General features: G+C 35.9%; 1 protein-coding gene across 3 annotated transcripts in view; it reads left to right on the forward strand.

Annotated features, from left to right (window-relative positions):
* LOC122330900 (cytosolic carboxypeptidase 4) overlaps window positions 1-25,488 on the forward strand; it is a 175,957-nt gene that overhangs the window by 65,261 nt on the left and 85,208 nt on the right. For all 3 annotated transcript variants that reach the window (XM_043228263.1, XM_043228261.1, XM_043228262.1), the window contains exons 5-11: window positions 181-312; window positions 1,740-1,833; window positions 9,821-9,858; window positions 15,771-15,979; window positions 16,313-16,481; window positions 20,180-20,244; window positions 21,869-21,985. In XM_043228263.1, coding sequence (XP_043084198.1) covers window positions 181-312; window positions 1,740-1,833; window positions 9,821-9,858; window positions 15,771-15,979; window positions 16,313-16,481; window positions 20,180-20,244; window positions 21,869-21,985 — 824 coding nt within the window. The remainder of the gene's footprint in view (window positions 1-180; window positions 313-1,739; window positions 1,834-9,820; window positions 9,859-15,770; window positions 15,980-16,312; window positions 16,482-20,179; window positions 20,245-21,868; window positions 21,986-25,488) is intronic.

Raw genomic sequence — 25,488 nt, forward strand, 5'->3', positions numbered from 1 at the left:
TCCCAGCGAATATGGTTTTGATCTCCAAACCGAAGCAATCTGTTTCATCGCATCTGCCAACAGCTCACAATTTTTGCCTTTCCAGATCCCTGTAGTGAGCAAAACGCTGTCAAAGCAAGACGTTACGAATACACATTTTCTGAACGTCAAAGAGGAACATAATTTTCTCATTTCCCTCAGATCGTCAGATCGGTCTGAAAGCACAGAAGGCAGATGCAGTTCTGGTGGTTCTGGGTTTGCTGCGGCAGAATACAGAGAGTGCTCGGAGAGCCGCGGCCTGCCTTTGGGTTCTGAGAGTCTTCTGCTCCTCTGGTGAGTCACATCTCACATCAGTTCATTTTTGCCAAGCTGCACACTGATTTAAAGCACATGAGATACAGTCAAATATTCTTTTCTTTTCCTATGCATTTATTTGAATAAAAAAAGCAAAAAAGTGAAATATTACAATTTAACTTTTTTTTTTTTTGTTTTTTTTTTATTTTATGTTGTAAAATGTAATTTATTACTGTGGCGCAGAGCTGAATTTTCAGCATTATTAATCTACTTTTAAGTTTTAAAATGATTTGATTTAATATAAAGGGAGCATTTATTTTGAAAAGGTTTTGGCTAAATTTTTTGTCACATTTAATAAATTAAATGTATCCTAAAATATTAATAAAAAAATAGAAAAACTAAATTACAGAATTATAGTGTAACTAAATTGAACACGGTCATAAAATAGTATCATCTAAAATAAATACCTAACTGCTTTCATAATCCAGTTTCATACTAAAAAGAGATTCTTCCCATTTTTTTATATTTTTCCGACTCTACCCACTACTTGTAAATGTAGCTCTGTGGTTAAATATAATTCCCATAAAATAGCTTCTTTTGATGCGCGTCGGTTTTCTTCTTTGCATCTGTAGTTATTTTCCCATCTTTCATAACACATTTCCAGCTTTAAAGTGTTCAGGGGAAATTGCAAGCCAAGCGCTAGCACTTATTGTGTCGTTTGCTCTAGAACTTTTACCGTATTTATGCACCCGCCGTATTCAAATCAAACTTAAAGAAGAATATATTGTGATTTTGCTCCGCATGGGGTTGTGGGAGGTTGGCCTCCACCTTTGATTTACTCTTTGTGTGCGATTTCCACTAGTGCAAAATATGATAACGGGTAATCGGCCGTAAAATGCAAACGAGCCTTTGCCAGTTTTTATTTCAAAAGCAGCCGTGTTTTTGCTGTATGCGGTCTGAGGTCTGTTTATCAGTTATGTGACAGCTATCCTGTGAATGATAGCGGCGCAGGAAGTTCAGCTCTCAGGTTGTGACCGTGAGAGATTCACCTTCCCGAAAAGGCATCCAACGGTCTTTTATGCTTTATCATAAAAGTTGAAATATATCTTTTTTTTTTTTTTTTTTTTTTTGAAACACTAGATGTACAGTCTGGGACTCCGAAGAGATTCCTCCGCAGCGACCGTCAGTGTTTATGATGCTAGCTAGCCTTGTAGCAAGCACAATGTATTAATAGGAGAAATATCATCTGGGCACATGCCTTGTTTATAAGGGTGAAGTTTGGACTTCAGCGGTCTCTTAAAATTCCCCCTTGAGTCTATCCTTGTGGAGAACGATCGCCCCTGCACAAGATTGACAGGGGATCCAGTGTGCTGTGCTATGAAATGCTATCTTTTCGGTAGTGTTGGGTTCAGCAATGTTGCAAAGACTTTTTATTGTTGTGTAAATCACGTATCTTGGTGTTGTAGCGACGGCGGCCGAACTGCTGGGGAAGAACCGAGGGCTGGATGTGGTCTTCAAGCTTATATCTCCATACAGTACCAAGCACCTACGCACCATCAAGTGAGTATCGCATGTCTTGAGGGTGCGTCATTGGCGTATGCTGATCTTGCCTGACTGTAAGAACGGTTCAGTGTGCTGAAAACGCTGGTCATTATATTACTCACTTGCTTACGTTAGTCTAAATAAAGAAGTGTGCATAGACTGCTCTTATTTCGATATTAAGCTGATCTTGATTTATTGTAATAAAATATTAAATATAATGAATGGAATTAAACCCCTTACCCTACCAAGTTTTTTTTTTTGCATTTGATTTTTACTGTAGACATATCTTAATTTTAATTAATTTTCTTCATATAAAATGGAGATATAGGGATTAATAATAAAAAAGACATTCAAAACGTTCTTATTCTATATAGTTCTAATATTGGTTTAACATCCAAAATTAACAACAACATGAATAAATAGTGTTTAGAATAATAAAAAAAGCAATAAAATATATTTTTAATGCTAAACCAACTAACTAATCTAAAGAATAAATATTAGATCTACCTATTATTATTATTATTATAGGTTAGCCCAAATATTACTAGCAATACTACAATTTTTTTTTAAATAATAAAAATAAGATTGCAGTATTTGATGTAAAGACTGGATTGGAAGAATAGATTGATTTGATTATGTAAGATCCAATTTTAAACACCAATATCCGAGTATGTGGTCTACTAAATGTTCAGATATACTTTTTTCTTTCAGTAAAATCAAACTCTTTCAACACCTGAAGGTCAGGAGTCTGAATTTAATCTCTCTTCACATCGAGAGTCTCTTGTCTCGCCTGCAGGTACAACTCCTCTATAGTAAAGGCCACTACATAATCCTAATGTCCAATCCCTCAAATGTGTGCTCCAAGGCTAAGGCTTGTTTGTCAAAAACGGCAAGAAAGTATTTCTTTTTTGTTTTTGTTTCACTGAACCTGAGTTTTAGATTAAGACAACATAATTTCTAAGTGTCTAACTTGCTGAACACTTGCTTTCCATATAAAGGAAAGTGGGTGGGTTCTTTTGATATTAGCAGGCGACTGTAGGGGGTTGTGCGTTTGTTTGCTGCTCTGCATGTGGTGTGACACATTATCAAAGAAGAAGTGCTAACGCAATCGTAGGATGCAGCCGTCGGTGCACTGGCCTTGTATAATTAGTGTCTTATATTGTAACTCATAGATCAAATCCTGTCCTGGGAAATTTGCATGCACAGTGCAACTCATTTATAGCGAGCCTGCTCATTGAAATGCTCAGAAGATGCTTGTTTACTGGGGTTCTGCAAACTGTGCACTGCATAGATATGTGTTAGCCGGATGCTGATTGGCAGTTACTAGCCTAACTTGGGTAAACAGTGCTTGACCTGCAGTGACGGGAAATGAATTCCCACATGAAGCACTTGATGAGTGTGTCCTGATGCTGCACAGCTGATGATCCAAGCTGCGTTCCGATGCATAGGGTCCCTAGTGTTCACTGCTATCTGTCTGTCTATCTATCTATCTATCTATCTATCTATCTATCTATCTATCTATCTATCTATCTATCTATCTATCTATCTATCTATCTATCTATCTATCTATCTGTTATTCGTTTTGTTTATCATTTTTGTCAGTTTCATTTTTATTGATGTACTACATTTTTTCTCATCTCAGACTATATATATTTTTTCCTATAATTTCTTTAAATACATGCTAATGTGGATTAGTGAGCAGTACGCACTACATACTGTACTACAGAGGCCCTAAAGTCACACATGCAGGAAATAAAGAAACTGCATGCTTGAGAAACTTCAGAAATTGACAAGATCATTCATTTAAAATAAAATGCTTGCTTACACTCCCCCTCCAAAAGTATTGGGACAGTGAGGCCATTTCCTTTTTATTTTTGGTGTAGACTGAAAGCGTTTTGATTTGACATCAAAATATGAATATGAGACGAGATTTACATCTCTTGGATGGATCTGACACACAACTTAGAAGATGGCACCCTTTGTTTGAAAACGCCTGTTTTTCATGTGAGCAAAAGTGTTCAAACGTGACTGACGGGTGTATTTTGTTGCCCAGGTGTGTCCTGTCATGATTATTCAAACAATAATTATCACTGAATGTCTACGCTCAGTTTTAGGGTTTTGCATGTTCAGACTGGATATAGTTAAAGGAACACTCCACTTTTATTAGAAGTAGGCTCATCCTCCTGAGGTTTACCGTTTTGGAATCCATCCAGCCGATCTCCGGGTCTAACGATAAGACGTTTAGCATAACTTATCTTAGATCATTGAATCCAATTAGACCAGCAGCATCGTGTTCAAAAATGACCAAAGAGTTAATATTTTTCTTATTAAAACTCGACTCTTCTGTAGTAAGACCTGCATTTTTCTAGGCTGATAAGATTAGGAACTATACTCCCATTCCGGCGTAATAATCAAGGATGTTTGCCGCCTTAACATGGCCACAGCAGGCGCAGTGATATCTGGCAGTGACTGTGGAAAATAGTCCCCAGCTTGAAGACACGCTCCCTGTGCAAGCAAGAGGGTCTGGCTGTTTTCAGGTTCTGCGTGATATCACTGCGCCTGCTGCGGCGATCTACTTCATAATCGCATGTACAGAGGCTACACCAGAAGATGCAAACCATTCATTAGCAAGAAGAATAGGAAGGCCAGGCTGGAATTCACCAAAACGTACAGAGATGAGCCTCAAACATCCGCAAAGTTTTATAGACTGACGAGACGGATGATTTTTTTTATCATGGAGAAAGAAGGATCTGCTCGTGATCCTAAACATGCAAGTTCATCCGTGAAAGACGGTGGAGGTAATGTACAGAAACATTTTATCTGCCAATTTAAAGAAAGATGCAACAAAATTTATTGGGAGATCCTTCATCATGCAGCAAGATAATGAGCCAAAAAACACTGAACTCCACAATATAACAACAGAAGAGTCAATCAGGCACAGAGTTCATCAGTGGCAAGACGTGGAAGGTTTTAGACAGGCCAAGTCAATCTCCAGACTTAAAGCCTATAGAGCACGCCTTTTATAACCCCTAAAACAAACAACAACTGAAAGAGGCTGCGCTAAAAGCCTGGAAAAGCATCACAAAAGAAGAATGCAAAAGTTTGGTGATGTCAGTGGGTCACAGGCTTGATGCAGTTATTAAAAGCCAAAGATTTGCAACTAAATATTAAGTCTTATTCACTTTAATCTGTTTCTTCTGTCTGTTCCAATACTTTTGCTCACATGAAAAATGGGTGATGTCTTTTATACTGCGTGTCAGATCCAGATGTAAATACCTGGAAATCAAAGCTGACATGTAAATCTCTTGTCTGATATTCATCTTTTGATGTTAAACCCAAATCAAAGTTTTCAGTCTTATGCAAAAATAAAAGAATTTGTCTAACTGTCCCAATACTTTTGAAGGGGAATGTATATGGATTAGTGAACAGTAAATACTGCATACTACAGAGGGCTCTAAAATGGCATTTGCAGAAAAAACAACGGCAACAAAAAACTATTTATTTTTTTAAATAAGGAATTAAACCATTTCATGTGCACAAACAATTTTGGTGTAATTAATAATAATAATAATAATAATAATAATAATAAAGGAAATAATTTAATGGCATATTTAAAAGTACAATAATAATATTTGCTGAGCAATAATAATTCTTTATCATAAATGCATTTTATTAGTCACAGTAGTTATTCTAATCCTAATTGAATTCACATTAAATGAATACACTGCATGTTACGCATAGTTTTTTTTCTGCAGATGTCAGTTCATAGTATTAAAAAAATATATTATCATAATGTATTTATAATAATTTTTTTGTCAGAAGTGTGGTATATTGTCACATTGATGTCATGTAGCACGAGAATAACAACTGGAGAATAACAGAATAACAACTAGCTGAATTATTTCTCATTCATTACACAACTGTACTAAGTAAAAAAAAATAGAGAGTTTGCTGCAGGAGTATGCTGGTATGCCTGTCTGCGCTAGTCCCTGAAGCACCAGACTATCTCGCCTCATTCTCTTGTTAATTTGGTGCTCACTGCCAACAGGTTAAGTGAAGCATCAGTGTCTAATTGACGGCCTGACCAATTAGTGGCCAGAGCTTCTCCTGCTCTTAAATCGGAACTAAAGACTAGAGCTAATCAATGCCTCTGCAAGTCCACGCGATAACCTAAGGACCCTCTCTGGCTGCTTAACTCCAGAAGCACAGCTCCGTGAGGCAGATAAAGTCAAATTAAACTGCAATATTGAATGTAAGACTAGAACTGGATTACACCCACATCTGATACGTGTGTTTGCACATGCAGATTTTCTTCTCTAGTGCGTCCATGTCAGGATTCCCACAGGACAGGAAGTGTACAGGAGAGCGAGGATTGTAATTAGATGGCGTTCTGCTGTAATCCGCTGTGTGTGTGTGTGTGTGTGCAGGGAGCTATCAGAAACATGATATGGAAGCGCTCCAGTTTTCCAACAGTTGGCAGGAGTAAGTACAGCGCCCTCTCTAGGCTCTCTACAGTTACCTGACGAGGCTCGTCTGTTGCCAACAGCATGTGCGCGGCGTTTTATCTGCCAGACGATGATATTCGCAACCGTTTCGAGATCAGAAAGTCTTTCACTTTAAAGTTTAGATTTAGAGCAGAAGAAAATGTAGCTGTATTTCTCCTCAGTACTTTAAAGTTTGCTTTTGATATCTCTCCTCGGGTAAAGGTTCACAAGATGTCACCATCAAAATGCAATTACCATTTACTTGTGTTACATTATTTCAATACTTATTCATAAGAAAAACTGTATTATTATATATTATTAATCTATCTGTTAATTCTTTCCGCACGATAATCATAATAATCAAATCTCACGCATTAACAAATCCAGTAATAATAAATACGTTAAGGCTAAATGCATTATTAGTAGCAGTATTCAAATGTCAATGTTCATTTTATTTATATCGTTACACCTATTAATATTTTTATTTACTCTTGTTTTATTAATTACATATTTTAATTGAATAAAAATTCTACAGTGATTGTGTACACAGGACCATTTTGTCTTTAAACTTATTTTAAATAATTTAATTTCGGCAAACATCACTTTCAACAGCAAGCAGTATTTACTTCTCACTAATCCGTATAACAAGAATATAATTTTAAACATGGCCAGAGACCGCTGAGACGCATTTTTTTCACACTTTCTATTTTGCTATTATGTATTTCAGCTTCTAAACACTATAGAAACTGAACAGCCTGGGAGAGATACACTCGCACATGCAGTTTCCCTCTTCACCGAACTTTTATTTATTTTTTTTCCCCATTATAAATGTCATAAACTGTTCCATCTGCACATGCAGCCCCTTTAGACGGCACTTGAAAGCATGTAACTCTGTAATACATACATGGGCTAGAAACGGCCTCTGTGGCCTTTACAGTAGTGCGCTGGAAAGAGTTGGAATCTACGCTGAGAATTTCTCTTTGTTCGCTCTCTGATGAATATGAAAAAAATACTCAGGCAGAACAGATCAACAGATCTTCCGTATTGTCAAATTTGTCTGCTGGCTTTCTGCTGACAGCTCGGCCTCGTAGCTCAAATCCCCGCAGAACATCTGCGCACCGATGCTTGCAGTCCTACCGACTGATACCGCGCGTCATTTCAAAGAAGCGACAAGCCGTTAGCTTGGGGAAACAATGGCATTTGCCTGCCTCCGAAATTGCAGTACGCCACTGTTTGCATTAATGTCAGCAGCGTGACTCAAAGACTCCGACAGAGGCAGAGGAGAGATATGGTATGATTTCTTTATGGAGCTTCCCGTGTCCACAAACAGAGAGGCTGCGGGTGAAGCGGCTTGACTATCTTGAGGACAGAACGGTGGTTTTGCGTCAGCGAGCTGCTGGCTGCTCCACCGCTGGGCTGTTTGTGCTCTCTTGCGGTTAGTGAACAGGGAGTGACATATTGTCTCTGTGATGGAGACTTAACAATGTTGTGCACTGTAGGGGTCCGGCTACATACTGCTGTAAGTCAATGAGCTTTTCGAGATTTACCATCCCATGGTGTGCCCAGAAAAACACACTGATAAAGCCTTGCTTTAAAGTCTGTCTGTCTCTATCTATCTATCTATCTATCTATCTATCTATCTATCTATCAGTTCTATCTATTGGTTCTATTGTGTTATTGTTATTACTCATTTGTTATTTCTGTTGTTTGCTTTGTTTGTGTCTGTCTGTCTTTTGTCTGTCCCATTCAGAATTTTTGGTTCCGTCAATCATTTTATCATTCTTTTATCAATCAATCTTTCTGCCGTTCATTCTGTTGTTCACTTTGTGAGTTTGCACTGTCTTTTGTCTGCTCTATCGTTCTTTTGTTCATTCTGTCTGTTGTTGTTTCATTAGTTCTGTTTGTTACATCAGTTGTTCGTTCATTCGTTCTATCCTATGTATCTGTCTGTCTCTCATTTAGTACTATGCATCAGTTAATTGTTTTATTATTCGTTTCTTTTACTGTCTGCCTGTTGTTCTGTCATTCCTTAACTCTGTAGGTCGTTCCGTCTGTCGTTTATTGTTATTGTTTATTTTTGTTCCGTCTGTCTTTCATTTGTTTGGTCACTGTACCTTTGTCATTCTATCTTTCTCTTTATCCAAATAAATTATCGCTTATCTTGCGTATCAGGGCGACATTCGGTTTCTTTCTATTCTGAAATTGCAGTGAACTTCTTGAAATTGACAATCATTTTTCTTACAATCAATGCACTGCATACTATTTGCAACCACAATTCAGTCCGTGAATTCAGACATCCTCAGTTCGAATGAGATAAGAATTTGCCGGATCTAAGTTTATGTGGAACATTCACCAGATGGTCCGTGAACAGACTGTTTGAGACTACATGCTCAGCAAACCATAGCAGTCTGATAGTTGAATGACAAGGGCAGCATTTAAAGCCAAATACCCCCATGTAGATAATAGGCCCAATGATGTTGCTCACAGTGCATGTGTTTTTCACACACTTTGGTGTTGACATTGATCTGCTCAGTGTCTTGTCTTGATCCCAGCGGTGATGATGGAGCAGACCACTGCTGCAGTGTGACCCCTATCAAAAACTCTCCGAGATGATTCCAATTTTGATGTGATGAGTCGAAATTGACTTGATAATATTGTTTGTGCAGATTCCACAAAGGACGCTATTGTGCTGCTGCACATTTGAAGGACCAACGTTTGTATTTTTTTATTTATTTTTTTTTTTCAGTGGGTTTTCAGAACCCAAGCGTACAATAAGACGCACAATGAAATGGTTAATGTTGTGAAATTAGATGTTAGAATAGTATGTACTCTACAGTGCTAAATGGGATTCACACAAGGAGAACATGCTTCTGGCTCTGAAAATAACCAATAATAGCTCTGTTTTTTGGGTTAGGGCTTTGATTGGTTGGGTTAATTGGAGTGAAGTGATTCTTTGGCTCAGCTCAAAATGGACCACTCGATTCGGTCTTACACAACGACACATGCAGCAAAGTGTAGATGTAGAAATCAGAGGGCCTTTCTTTCTTTCCTTCGTTCTTAAGCTATTTCTTAATCTTTAAGCCCGGCTTTTCCATCTCAGAAGCTCAAAAACGTAGCTTGCTCTCTGCCCATATTTCAAGGCGTTGGATTTTGTCAACCAGACAGACCGGTGGTTGATGTATATTGGCAGATTGTTGCAAAGCCATTCATGATTATTCTATGTTCACGCTGCACATATTGGGTAGAGGAGACCGCTGAATCAGCAACCCTGTCACTGCAAAATAAATGCTCATGATCACAATGACAGGAATCTTTTTATATACATATATATTTCTATATATATATAAGGTGGCAGCCTCTCCACCACCCTGCCAATGCTAAGTGCAGCTGGATGTGTGCCCGTGGTACTTAGCTTTATGTGTGTTCGGAGACGGATAGAATGGTATGCGCATGACCCTGTAGAAATGAAACGGCTAATATACTTTTTTTTAACGTCAGATGTGTTTTCTGTTGTTTCACAGGGCGGCCATCGACGCTTTCGCTGCAATGTTGCGCTCAAGTAAGTTTCTTTTGCTTTAACTTTTGTGAACATACTGGGGCAACATGCTTTGCTCCGTAGCTTTGTTCCAATGGCTTGATGTCTATTAGGTAGTTAAAAATATAGAAAGATGTGTTGGCTACCAATTAATCGCACATTTCACAATTCATTAAAAAATTCTCACTTTGCATTAAAAGTTTTTACATATACTTTTAATATTGCAGTAATTTCACATGCAGTATTCAAATTAATGTACAAACAGTACAGTAAAACTATTTTTTATGACTGAAGGTAAGTATCACTGATACCAATACTGATGTCTCTATGAAACTGACCATTGACTATAGCTATTCAACATTATAGTATAAACGAGAGCTCTGAATTTAATCATTTAGTAGACTTTAAAAAAGAACAACTTTTAATTTCACTTAAAACAACCTTCACACAAACCCATTATAATAAACATCATGTTTAGCTACCTGTGCCCTTCAGCAAGTAGGAAATATGTACAGAAATTAATTTATTGAACACTACATTCTAAAAGTTATTGATTTCCTCTACTTTTGTTTTTTGATTAACAGACATCACAGCAGTTCTTTTATTAGCTTTTTTTGGCTGCTATTATATTTATTTATATATATATATATATATATATATATATATATATATATATATATATATATATATATATATATATATATATATATACATATATATATATATTATGCAATACGTTCTTTTCATTACCAGTGAAGCAAACTAACTAAACACAAACATAGGAGCCTTAAACCTTTAGTTACTAAACCAAATTTTTGCTGATCTATCACGTTTTACACATTTTCATAAACGGAGTTTACTGCTAAAATATGAGATACAGTTTTAATGTTAGCATTCCTTGCGCTATGATCGGAAAGTGCTTTTTTCCCTCCACAGGAATCACATACTCAAGCTCAACTCACGGTTTTTACTTACTTTCGGTCTGTAAACAAAATAGCCGATAAGCGGAGCACATGCAGCCATTTATCCATCCCAATGCTCTTGTGTTTGTCCACACTACCTGCAGTTCACCGGTCATCCTGCAGGGGGCAGTAGGACTCTGTGAGTCCCATCATGCTCTCTTTCATTGAGAACGCATCCACTGCACCTGTTGAGGCTCTGCAGTCAGCGAGCCTGCGAATAACGTAATGCTCTGTGGGCCTTTTAGGAGCCTCCTCTAAAAGAAACACGTCTGGCCAGCGATGCCGCAATTAATTCTCCTCCGACGGGCGAAGCTAAGTTGTCTGTGCCTTTTGTCTGCGCGCTTTTTATTTCTCCGGAGGACGTCACGAGCGCTTGATAATCATCTAACGTGGCCGTATTTCCTCCAGAGAGCTTTACAGAAGTATTGTCATGTTTTCTACACATCAAAACTGCGCTGCGGCATTCGTAACAGTGATTATAAGACACCGACTCTCCGGAGTCCACGATGACAGGACATTTCCATATTCAGAGGCTTCATATTCCACTGTGAAACTCCTTCGGCTACGTTAGCAGCACCAAAAAATCCTCCCAAGTCTGATAGAAACCATCTCAGACATTAATTTTTCAGATTGCCGTATTTGTACAAGCCATAGAACCGCAGTGTTTAAGTTCATGACTCCCATACTGGAAGGGATGCAAGACAATGAAGTAGATTCACAACACTGTTTTCGGCTTTCCATTATAAAATATTATTCCCAAGGCTTCTGAACTATACCCAGAACAATGAGAAAGTGTTGTTCTTTTTCCCCTTATTTCCCTTTTGTAATTCCATCACCAATGTTTTTTTTTTTTTTTTTTTTTTTTCGCGCGAGGAAGTAAATACCGTTGACCTTCATATCGCAAACACTCCCGCCGCTCTCTGCCACCACCTCCATTAGATGCACTGAGTGCACAGCGCGATTGGCCGCTTTCCAGCCCCTTCATCAGAGGCAAGGAGACCGGCGAACTCCCTCGCACGGAGCCCCCTGCCCCTTTTCTGAGCGTCATCTTCGGCTGGAGAGATTTACGGAGGAACCAGCTGAATACTGAGCTTGGAGGATTTGTCTTGAAATGAGGAGTGTGGAAAGTCTTCTGACAGTTTTTTGCAGGCGGGCTTTCAAACATTGATTTAATAATGTCACTTCTATCCTGGAAAGAGATCAGTGGAAGTCACACGGTGCATCTCAAGGAAATCTAGATAGATAGATAGATAGATAGATAGATGGATAGATGGATAGATAGACAGGATGTAACCCAAATGAGCTAGAATTAAAATGGCATTAAAATGCATGGCTGTCCATTTGGAATAATACCAAATGGCCATTTAATCAAGAACGTTTCCCGCGCAGCCGTTTTAGGTGTTTGTGAATCCCAGAGGTGGACTTGTAAAAACATTTGCATAAGTCGTGGGTACAAAAATACGTCCATTTAATTGTACGCATGAACTACAATATCCACTTCACCGGTAGAATTGTGAAGAGCTGTTTGTTTGTTTGTAATGCCGTTAGTGAATTTCTGAAAGCACAAAGCGGATCAACATGAAGTAGTTGGTCCCAAAAGGACGCAAGGTTTAGTGCAGTGCAGCAAACATTTAGTTAATTTGAATAAGCAGTTTGGTAATGGGTTTTTGCTGATAGATAAACAAGCAATAGTGTTTTTGTTTTTTTTTTGGTTTTTTTGCATCGCGTTAATCACAAGCAAGCAATACAGTCAGAGGGGGTCGATGGGTCCAGTTTATTTGAATATAAGTGACCCTGGACCACAAAACCAGTATTAATTCGCTGGGGTATGTTTGTAGAAATAGCCAAAAATACATTGTATTATTAGATTATAGATTTAGCTTTTTATGCCAAAAATCATTAGGATGTATTAAAACGTTATATATTAACCTATATTAAAACTTACCTTTTGATTAGTAGTATGCAACGATAAGAACATAATTTGGACAACATTTATAGTATTTTTCTTTTTTCAGGATATTGATTGATTTATTGATTTATTTATTTTTGGTACCCTCAGATTTCAGATGTATGTGATTTTATTGTATGCTAATTACATAACTATATTATTCATTTATAATTTGTGTGATTAATTAAAATTTTTACTTTTATATATTATATAAGATTTTATATTATATTTGATTATCAATATAATATAATATTGATATTTATATAGTATCTTTACACTATTTTTTTATTTATGCTCCATTGATATTTTAACATTCTTATTAATTTGGTCATTTAAAAAAATTGTTTCATTTATATTTTCATAAACTTTCTATTTGTATTATTTTAATTTTTTGTATAAGGCAGCTTTGCATGCATTTTTGTATTTAATTTATTGCAGAGAAGGCCATTCTATAAACAACAAACTGGAAAATCCATGCAAGATGGCTGACAACACAACATTTTTCATAATTCAGTCATTATAATCTATTTCTGTATTGCCTTGCTAACTTAGCAACATGCTAATGCAGCAGACAACAAGCAATCAAGGTTTTAAAACTGATTAAAAAAGCTCTAATTAAAGATTAATACATATAAAACACTGTGTACCAATTTATTTAAAATTCTTTTTTTTTTTGGTTCATCTGAAGACGTGACTAAACGAGGTCGCTTTAAGTTCCCAGTGGACCGTTTGTGTTTATAGTAATGTGGCCATTTTTATATTAAATCAGAAGTTAATTTGGTTGCTAAGATACAGATTCTCGGCATCAACAAAGATGAGCATCCCTGATGTTTTAATGCATCTCATTCAGCCTTCTCAGTTAGAATTGACAGGAAATGTTTTACATTGGAAAAAAGAAACCCGTCACAGTAAGAGAAATAGAAATTAGTAATGAATGTTAGATTCAGTCCAATTACTATTTTACTGTAGTAGTCATTGAAGAAAAAAAATATTATTGATGTGTCATTAGTGTTTTAGCTCTTTTTTTTTTCTAAAAATCATCAAAAATGCTGGCTGTGGGGAAAGAGGTAATATTGTTCGTCTAAAAAAAAAAAAAAAAAAAAAAAAGTAAAGGACAAACTCATATTTCATGATGCCACTGTACATTTAACAGCTACACAAGGATGTATGATGAATGTTACACAGCAACGTTATTGATAGTTATACTGTATGTGACCTCGTAATTGCTTCGCAAGAAATTGAGCCGTCGGCGTCCTAATATTTAGTACAAAAAGACCCTTATTCCCATATTCTTGTTCACGATATACTGATTGACAACATGGAGAATAAGAGGTGCTGTGAGACATAATCGCGCTTACCTCAGGCACCAGACCTGTCACTGGCTTAAAGAACGGAAATTAAGTCTTCGCCCAGAGTGGCTCTTTCTCCGCCATCTTGTTTTTGATCTCATTTAACCTTTTGTGCCATACTGAGAAATCTTTTCGCTCTGACAGGCAGAGTCACATGCTTTTTTGTTCCCCCTCCATCATCCCAGTGTTATTGCATTCTGTTGATATGGCTCTTTAGTGCCCGAATGATATATGCTCTTATTACATTTTATTAATAAACAGCACAACAGAGCGTGACATGAGAAAGTGAGAGCGAAAGAGAGGTCAATTTGAATATGAATGATACATACTGATGCGTCCAATAAATATTAGCCAGTTTCTAACATGCTAGCTAGCGAAAAAAACCTGTTTTCTACTCAAAAACAAATCTGGCGTGTATTCAAATGGACACCGTGTTCTTTGTTAAATGGATGTCAGCCTCTTAGACTTCAATTATTCAGGAGCCTTCTGGACAAAAGACTTGAAGGGAATGATGATGAATGATATGCTTCCTTTTTGCTACATTAAAACCCAGACAAATAATAATGCTATTGCGCATGTGCGGTGTTTATTTTTTTTTCCTAGACTCATATTCTGCCAGCAGTGGTATTAAATTTCAGTAAATTCTTAGATTTTCTGAGAATTTCTTAGAACAAGAAGTACGTACTAGAAGGTAAACGTACTCCTAAACTGCCTTTTTGTGCACTGTATTTAGCATTGTCTTTTGTTTTAGTGAATACATTTACTACACAATTTACTGTTTAATACACAAAAAAAAACGGTTCACTGATTCACAGAAGTCTCAGTTTGCCATGTTGTTTTTTGTTTTAAAGTTAAATATGTAGTTAGCTCTAGCTGTTAGCATTTTCTAGTAAAGCTAGCTGCTTTTATTATGATTAGCCTTGAGCTGCCTTTAGCTTGGTAAGCTGTGGTTGTCAGGTAAATATACATTTTCCATTCCAAAACGTTCTGCTAACACACATTGTAGTCTTTTATTCATATTGTAACACTGTCTGATTCATTTAGTTTTGATGGTTTCATTCAGTGGGCTGGTTTGAACAAACGATTTACCGATTCCCAAAGGTCTGTGCGATTTATTTAGTAAATATTTAGTTAGCTTCATTATAGGTTTGTAAAGAGCTTGTGCAGAGTTAGCTAGTGTAGCTGACTAATGTTAGTATGATTTAGCATTTAGCTTAAAAGCTAGGTTTGTAGTAGCAAACACTGTTTGCCAAATGTATTTTCTAAAGTAACATTACATAGTTTTTTGATCAGACTAAACATTTTCAGTAATATTTACTTGCTGTAAATATCAAGTCAGCTTTTTTAGTAACAAAAACTTTCGTGATTCAATTCTTGAGGTAAGATTAAATTAGCCAATGTTTGGCTGCATGTGTTGGTCTCATGTAAAAAACTATAAATATCCCAACACTGTTGAATAAACCATGCTAGTGAGGTACGTTTTGAAGCTGGGATGCTGGTTTGAGCTGGTTTAAGCTGGTCCCTAGCTGGCACATGAACAGCTTGAACCAGCTAAAGACTGGATTTGACCACATTTTTACTGCTTTAGGGAGAATCTTTGACTGTTTCATACAAACCATATTATAAACATCCTATATTGTAAAGAGTCTTAATTCTAATCTTCATGTTCTTCTAAAGAGGTCAACTGTCGGACTGCTGTTGTAAAAGGCTACATTGCGGATCTTCTGAAGCTGTACGAAGACTGGCACAGCAATGACGTCAACCTTAAGAACATTCCTATCCGTAGAGCCCTACTTCATTGTCTGCAACGTGCCGCCAATTCAGCTGTGTGCAGAGACGCCCTGGTCGCTGAAGGTGGTATTAGACTTCTCTTCCAGACCACTCAGGTGATATTTCAGCTCACTATTTGGTCCCAAGTTCTTTTTACATATCCTATCTTGGTGTTTTTTAGTGCAGTTTAGCTTTTTTTACTACCGTCTGTAATTACATTTCTCCATTCCTAATGCTTTTATCATTTGCCTTTTGAATCACACTGTGATTTTTATCGGCCTTGCTAAGTAAACCGGCCCCAGTCGTTACCACATGCTCTAACTGTCTGCTAATGTGCTGTAAAGTAGCAAATTTTAGCTTCTGATGCATATTTTGCCCAGAGGAGATGTCGCTTGGAGATCACATGTAGCGCCTTGAAGTGTTTCTAACCGATTGCATTTCATCTGAAGACCTGCTTGACCATGAAAGGCCTCGAATCTCTGGTGGAGCCAGCGATCCAGCTGATGAGGAAGTGCAGTCCCAAAGTCCCTCTTCCACTGACCTCAGATAAGAGCGCCTTCAGCTTTCCTCTTCCTGGGAGGTCTGTCGATGACTGGGATGCTGATTTAGGACTTTACGGTAAGGTTTATGTTTCCTAGGTTTTTAAACCAGGTTCTTTATTACACTTCCAAACACCCAACAGTTACTATTATTCTCCTCTCACAGGGACACTGAGTCTGTCCCACTAGAGATATTTAGCCTTTACACACTGCCTCTGGCTATTAGTGCCTGACAAAGTCCTTATCGGCCAGGCCAAATTTGCCGCCGTTATCACATAGGCACTGGGCATTTAATGACTAGAAAATTCTTTCAATGTCAACACAATATATTCCAATTTTCTACTGTTAGACTTCGATAGCAAAAATAGTGTAATGTAAAGTACATGAGCTGGGAAAGTTCAGAGTATTTATATCCAGACCTCACATCAATTTCAAAGTCTAACTTTATAAGTCTAAATATAATTGTAATGGAATTTTAATTTGGTAAATTCTATTTTAATAAAATTACAAACACACTCACATGTGTGTGTATTAGGGGTGTCCCAGACTTTTCATAATTGAATCAGAATTTTCTAATCTTGCTGATATTCGACTGATAGTCTAATCATATGTTTCCAAATTAATTATAATAATCAAGTCAGACATTCATTAACACACAGGGAAAATTTTTATGCCTTGCAGATACAAAGGGGTTAAATACAATGTTTCATGCTTTGAACATGAGAGTAGCTATTAATGTTCAGCATTTCTTTTTTGAGCTGCACGTGTACTGTAGAAGATGACCAGAGTATAGGATTTGATAGCCGGATTTTAACTAATCATTTAACAGGCTACTTAACATCTGCACGAAATACCCCAGATGCCACACAACGTGCAGAAACACGGCAACTAAAATAAAAAAAATTAACGTGTTCTCATTATAATTATGTATGACAGTCCCAGTCATAGTCATTAATATTCAGCATTGTTGTTTGTCCTGCTCGCACTGCACACACAGAGATAATCATCATAGTGCACCAAATGCATCTTATATGAGATAAATAATATATACACACACACACAAAATATAATTCTTAAGATAGGAAAACACAGATAAGTTCTGGCTGTATACACGTCACATTTTATTAAACAGAATGTAAAATATAAATGTTTGCAAACATTATATAAACACCATAAACATTTTTTTAGTTCTTCACCCCATTACAGATCCTTTAAATGTAATGGTATTTAGAACAGAAATGACAAATGTAGTTAAAACTAACGTAAATTGTAGTGTAATTCATTCAAAACAACGTTTACTGTTAATTCAACATTTATTGTAAACAAATTTTTTTGTCAAATGAAGTGTCGGCATGTGGGAAATGTGCTATAAAAGTAAACTCAAGTACCCATCCTCCCTAAAACAGTGTAAGATGCGATTGTTCAGATCTATTCTGTGACGCAAACGTCAATAACCGGTTCTTGTGAAAGCAGGCAGTGTGAGAAATCACTCGTTTTAAAACCAGATTCAGAGGCCATTTCGATTCGGATGCGTTTTTTCCGAACGGTCATGTTATGCTGTACAGCAGTATTGCGCATAAATTAACTACCCCCTTTTAGCAGACGCGTTTCTTTTCGACCAGGTCATCATATGCAAATGCCCTCTTTGTACAAGGTCAGAACCTGTGCGGCAGAGCAAAGTAAAACAAAAAGCAGAAGACGTACTTGGCCGGAGAGCAGCAGATTGCTCTTCGCTGACCCACAATAGTCTATACTCGCTTGTTTCGCAGGGAGCTCCGAGGTGGTTGCCCAGGCAACCCTGGCCATCGCGGCTGCTCGACTCAATACCGCATAGTGAAGCGTGTTAGCTTTCGCGTCCGTATGTACTTACCGCGTATCACCACCACATGTTCTTCACTAATACTCCAAAGCCCAGGAGTCCATATTATTGTTGTTGATCTCCACACGGTTTTCACACAATAACTTATAGATCCAGACACAAGCGAGAGTTTTCCTGCCGGGCTGTTCTCACTAATGAGTTTCCCGACGCTTTTATCTCTAGCAAGGAAGCCAGAGAGTTGGGAAGGCCGATATCAGACCGAACGCAATGATTATCTGTTTATCGTAATGAATAGCGCAGTTGACTTGAGTTGTACCCGGCGGAATTGTACGTGTTGCCCGTGACCCACCCTGCTTACTAATCAAGGACTGTTGCTAACCGCTAACGTTAGCTTCTTTACCGATGTAAACGGAAAGCTGCGTGTGGCACGAGCGGCTCGTAACCCTAAGCCTGTTTTCTGTTCAGTCTGGCCTGGCAGATAAGACGATGTTAATCTTCAAGACGCCCAGATTCAAGTGGACTGTTGCTTTCGCACATCCTTGTCACTCCGTTTCTACTATCTTATTGGTTTTAAACTGTGAAATCACAGGAAAATACCCTCAGGTGATGGAAGAGGTTACAACGGTGGTTTAGTATCTGGCAGATTGTCTGTTATATGTACAAACCGTTCCAAGAAAAAAAAAACATTTTAAAGCAGCGTACTGTAAGGTGGTTTGCTGGTCTTAGCTGATCAGGCTAGCTTGTTTTGATGGTTTTTGAGGTGCTTGGAGACCAGCTGAATCAACTTAAACTAGCTTCTTTTTTAATTTTTTGATAAAATTCGCTTCTAACAGCGAATTACATTTGTAAAATTTAAACGGGGTTTTGACATGTTAGCAACTCTGCCATTAATATTATCAGCGCTCATAAACTGGGTTGTATTACTTCATAACCTAACACTAAAATATATGACTTGTCATCATTTATCACATGCTTAATTTACTCTGCTTTCACGCCACATCAGATACCTTGAGCGCCATTTTTTTATAACATTTTTAAATAACCAGTCATTTGGTTTAGCAGAGATAGTTGTAAAATTATAGTGATTTTAGTGTTATGTTTTGATTTGCAGTCATCATATCAGATGAATGTCTATGAAGCATATTCAGCAGTGTCTCACTACTGAATATTCATTTAGAGAATCAAAAGTGTGTTTTAATTATTATTATAATTAAATTATATTTAATCCATAATTAGTGGTGTGTGTGTATATATATATATATATATATATATATATATATATATATATATATATATATATATATATATATATATATAATGCAAATATTTATATTTATTTAATATTGATGTATTTGCTATATTATTATTTATATTATTATTATTTTTATTAATATGACACTGTATAATATTTGCCTTTTATAATATATACTGATGTAATGTATACTGATACTAATCATATGCTGATACTATATAAAATAATAAATACAGATGAATATATTTAATAATACTGTATTATTTATAATTAATTTATATAGGACATAATTTTTTTATGCTAGATTTATTTATTTGGATTTAATTTGAAATGTTTTAACTGATTTATAATACTTTTTTAATTTGTATTTTATTTGTTTTAATTACTTTTTTTAATGCGTTTCAACTAAATTATACTTTATTAATTGTATTTTATCTATACTGCACAGATGGATAGATTTTATTTATTGTTTTATTTATTTATGAGGAGAGGTATGTTTAAACTGCATTATACTTCATATCTCGCTTGATGATTGTCTGTTTATGGATTTCTGCTTTCATGTGAACGTATCAGAGGCAGAAAGAGCTAATGTTTGGGGACTCTGGGCAGGTCCTGTTTGATCTTGGAGATGAACTGCCATATTTTGCTCATCTTGACATTTACGTCTTAGTCTTGTGTGTTGTTTATCTTTCTTCTTTATTGAAAGATGGCAGTTTAGAAGATGACAGTGATGAAGACGCGGAGAACGAGGAGCCAGACAACAGGGACTACGTGAGTGTTTTGAGATTTGTTCTGGAGGAAGACGTGAGCGGCACCTTCAACACATGCACACACCGCGTCGTAATTTTGACAGAGCGAACGATGTGTGCGTAAATTCCACTGATTCATTCTCCCTCCTAAAATGTGATTGAAGAGCAGGTTCTGCGTGTGACAGGAGCCTGACACAAGCGACTTCCTGTTCTCACATAACTTCAATAATAGGGCCCCTGATTCAGTCATAAATCAGCGACTTCACAATCCCGTTCCTGCTGAGACGCCAACACCAAACCAAAGTGCTGCTTTCCTCTTCAGCCGTCCTTAAATACTGCTAATGCATTTTTCTGTTTCCATGTCTGTGCCGCATCGTCTTGCCATAACATGGTGCTTTATGCCTACTCTGTAGTGCAAGTGCAGTGGTTAGTCGTGACCTTAATACGCCCACAAGCGATTTTTATATTTTATTTATTTTACGTTTAATAATTTGATTTGACAGTCCTCATGTGATGCTACTTTTCTAGCATCGCGTGACAAAAGGCATTTGGGTAAAAAAAAAAAAGTAAGATTAATAGTTAAAATACAAAGACAAAAAACATATTTTATGTAATTTTGAAATAGTAATAACGATTTTGAGATGCACTAAAAACATGCTGCTATTGGTTGTACAGTCTATAATTATATAAAGGTATTATTATTATTATAATATAGTGAATTGTTATTGATAATAGATACTTATAATTATCCCAAATTATTTCTTTAAAAAGAATTAATCAGGCTCAGACCACATCCATAATATTTTTAAAAGGTTTATCGCCTTTCAACAAAACTTTAAAGTGAATAATAAAAATTAGTAAAATCTTTAACAGGCTTATTTAAAGAATAGCTAGGCTTTTTTTTTTTTTTTTTTTTTTTTTTTTTTTTTTGTCAACGCATAAGTGTAAGAGAATTTAAGATATAAGAGAATTTTATTTGGTATAATACTTTACTGTATTATACCACACGAATACTGTTACATGCGCACACACACGCACACGTTAAAGTTTTTTATAACCTTTAAATTAGTTAAAAATGTAATAAAATAAAATAATTAAAAGCCAACAATAACTTGAAAAATATATATTTAATCAATTGTTTTATTGGCATATTTATAAAATAGCTAGGCTTAAATTAACACTTGCACTTAATTGAAACATTAGTATTTCATTTAAAAAGGAAAGTTATTCAGGTATCTATAAAAACCATGGAAATTTCTTTTTTTTTTTTTTTTTTTTTTTTTTTTTTTTTTTTTGGCCGTTATAGGGTCACTACCTGATTTCTGTTTCCTAGTGGCACAGAAGGAGAACGTACAAGTCATTTTGTTCCTATGTATGTGTGAGAGTGACATTTACAGCACAGCTGGAGGGTGACCGCTTGCATGTGCCTCACCTGGCAAATAAGGTGTGTAATTGCTGTTTGTCCGCTGCTTGGCCCACTTGCCATAGAGAAAGACGGAGTGAAGGTCAGAGGTCAGAGCCTGCTGCATTCTATTGGCTGGGGCTGATCACGTGACCACGGGTCCTCACTTGCAGTGACGGGAAGATGTATACGTTTCAGTCTGCAGAGCGTACGGCGTTTATAGCTCTGTGTTTCTCCGTGGCAGGAAGATGACCTGGAAACGGATGTGAACAAGCTCCGTCCCCGACCAGAACCCGACCGGCCCCTAGAGCAGCTGGGCCAATATGTGCGTCTTTGCCCCGAGCTGCACCATGACTTCCAGGTGAACGTCTTCTCCTTCTGTAGCAGTAAACACACAGCATTGCACCTCCGTTCATACATCCAAATAACTTATTGATTTTCAGTTAAGCTCAAATGACAGCATTTGTGTCGAATTTCCCTTGTTTTCTTAAATAAGACGGAGGTTATAGCGAGGCTCTTACAACTGAAGTACAAGGGCACAATTTTAAAAATTAAAATGTGAAAATGCTTGAAACTTGCATTAATTTTCTGACATAACTTGTGTATTTGAGTTGAAGATGATTAAGCTTAGTATAACTGTGAATACTTAGGAACTGATTTGATTACACTGAAATGAAATGCATATTTAATATATATATTTTTAATTAGTTTTTTTCACTGTACTGTACTAGAAATGGTGCATATTTTACTTCTATTATTTTATTTAATTTTTTTTTAAATGTTGTTTTATTTTTATAAGAGGAGCCACGAGGAAATATTTGTTAAACATTATTTTACAATGATCTGTGAAAATGCTGTAGAGCTGTTTACTTTAGGCTAAAGCCATTGTGTTATCATGGAGATGAAAAAATGGCAATAATGCAGGAAATATTATATTTTAAAAGATTATAGGCATATTTCCATTGTAATTGTTTACTATAAGAATATTTAAGTGCTTAAAAAAAAAAAAAAAAAAAATTATATATATATTTATTCAGTCAAGTGTTGTTAAATGATTAATCTCAATTAAGTGCATCCAAAATAAAAGATTGTTTTATATATGTATGTGTACTGTTATTTATTATGTATATAAACATGCACACGTCCAGTATATATTTTGAAAGTATTTACATGTATATATTTCTACTTTTCATATTATTTTATATTTATATATAAAGATATTTCATATATAAACTTAACACATATGTCTTAAATATATACATGCATGTGTTTATATGCGTAATAACACAGTACACACTCATATTATGTAAACAAAAACTTTTACTTTGGACACAATTAATTGTAGTATAATCATTTACAAAATTCACAAATTTGCGATGATGATAATGAGGATAACGTCAAACTTTTCTATTCTTAAAAACCTGAATATTAATGTTCGGAATGCATAACCGACGACCGAAGAAATGCAGTTGGTTTTCCTTTAAAATAGCGCAGCTGGTAATTCATGCACAATAAGAACATGCATTAAGAATGTAAATGGGATGAATTTTGATTTCATGTTGACTTTAATCCGCTCTGGGGAAATATTTCAAAGAGGGTTTTTTTTGAAACCGTCAGCATCTCTTGGGTTTAGTTGTTGCAGCCAGGCGTGAAAGTTACGAGTGTGCTGCTCTTAATGGCAGACACCCAGGATAAAGTTTATATGAAGTGTCTCTAAGTGCACTTGGGGTGAATATGGACCTTGTGTGGAAGCAGTAAGAGATTTTGATGGGAGCAGGATGTGCTATAATACCTACTGCTACGGCACCGCTATGCAGCTTAAGAGCACAACAGGGACACGGCTTGTACTGAAAATTACCTTATTACGCTTTAAAAAATCAGACACTTGTGCTTTGGCTCCTCACAATGGCGGCATGTTTGCCTCACTCTTCAACTTAATAGAGTGATTTGGTTCCTGTTTTTGCTGACCTCAAGAGTTCTGGGGAAAAATGAGGAACATCTTGTTGGCAGAATATCCACAGGAAATGATTCATCTCATTTCTCAGAGGTCGCAATAATTATGTGGTAGCTTTTCACTTATTACTCAAAGAAAAGTGTGTGTGTGTTCACATATGTCTTGTTTTGAAAAAAAGAAAAACATTCAAGAAAACGGTGACAAAGCAAAAGCAGAAATGTTCTTTCAAATATATACATTTGGGTAAAGAAGCCACGGATTATATGTGTAGTACATATTATATGTATACTATATGTATTATATTGCGTTATAAATGTGTACACACACACACATATATGTGTGTCTATATATGTATATATATATGTGTATGTGTGTGTGTGTGTGTATATATATATGGATGTTGGGAAAAAAAAATAATAAATACATAACTAAATACGTGACCAATGCAAAAATAAACATTCATTCATGTATATATTGAAATAATTTATTTCATTTCATTTTCAGGGTTATGTGCCATCAACCATAATTTTGAAAATGACATGAAAGAAAAAAATTTATGATTTTTTTTTTTTTTATGCACATACGTATTTAATGATTTAACAAATTATATTCAATTAATTTTTTCTTTTATATATTTTATAATTCATTGAGAATGTGTATATTTAAATTTCAGTTTGTGAATTAGAAATTTAATGTACACTTAATGTATTTGAATATTTACATTCCATTATAGAAATGTATTATAATGATCTAGGAATCATGACTGTGTGTGTGTGTGTGTGTGTGTGTGTGTGTGTGTATTTTATATATTTTTTTTTTTCAATATTTTTTTGTTCAATGTGGCCATTTTTAACTTTTTGAAATTTCTGAACTAAAATCATAAATGAATGTATGAAGAACGCCGAACACAACAAAAACGGTTTTATTTGAATAGGTTGTTTGAGGTTCTGTTTCAGAACGGGAGATTTTATCCATCTGGTATTAACCCTGCTGCGGGTCAGCCAACCGTAGGGCCATTGACAGAAATGAGTGATGACATTTCAAGTTCCATAATATGTTCAGTGTGACTCTTCATTTTAAACGTGTCACCACCCTTCCCATCATGAGCGACTGCTATGGCTTTGATTGACGGCTCCTCTCACAGCACAATAACACGCCTGCGGCTGTCTTGCAGAAATCCCTGCGTGGCTGCCTTTAGCATGCGGATGAGTTCAAACTAATAGAAATGTCAACACACCTCCGGTTCATCGACGTTCAACTCCCTCCTTATTCAGACGCTGCCACTATTTTAATTCAAATCATATAACATGATGTACTACTGCTGTTAAAAAGCGGCTTTTCCTTGGTTCATTTCCTCCTGCGTGTATTGATGTTGTAATTCAGGTCTCCAAAGGAAATGACGAGCTACTAATTCACTTTTTTGTTTCAATTTAACATTTTTAAAATCAATTCTGTCTGCAAATTTTAGACATAAAGGCCAAGCAATTCCTAGAAACGCATGCTTCTTCCTCATAATGACAAGTTATTAAAGGAATAGTTCAACCAAAATTGATAATGTCATTATTTACTCATCTTGCATTTGATGTATAGTATTTGTCTCATTTATATGCACAATTAATTTTCTGTTCAGTGCTACACTGCAGCTCTATTAATTATATTATTAAATTGCTGGCATCATGGAAAAATGCATTCATCCATTCACTCTACTTATAGTATAAAGCTGGATTTTTTTTTTGAATAGTAGTAGTATATACATTTTAAACTGAATTGTAAATTCATATTTTAGAATTTATGATTTATTATTTCATTATTGTGTTTTTTATTTGTGTATATTTATATATGTTCTTTTTTTGTGATTGGAAACGCTAGCCTTTTTTGTTTTCTTTTGGTTTTAGCTTAATCAATGGTAC

Source organism: Puntigrus tetrazona, chromosome 25, assembly GCF_018831695.1.
Source record: "Puntigrus tetrazona isolate hp1 chromosome 25, ASM1883169v1, whole genome shotgun sequence".
NCBI lineage: Eukaryota > Metazoa > Chordata > Actinopteri > Cypriniformes > Cyprinidae > Puntigrus > Puntigrus tetrazona.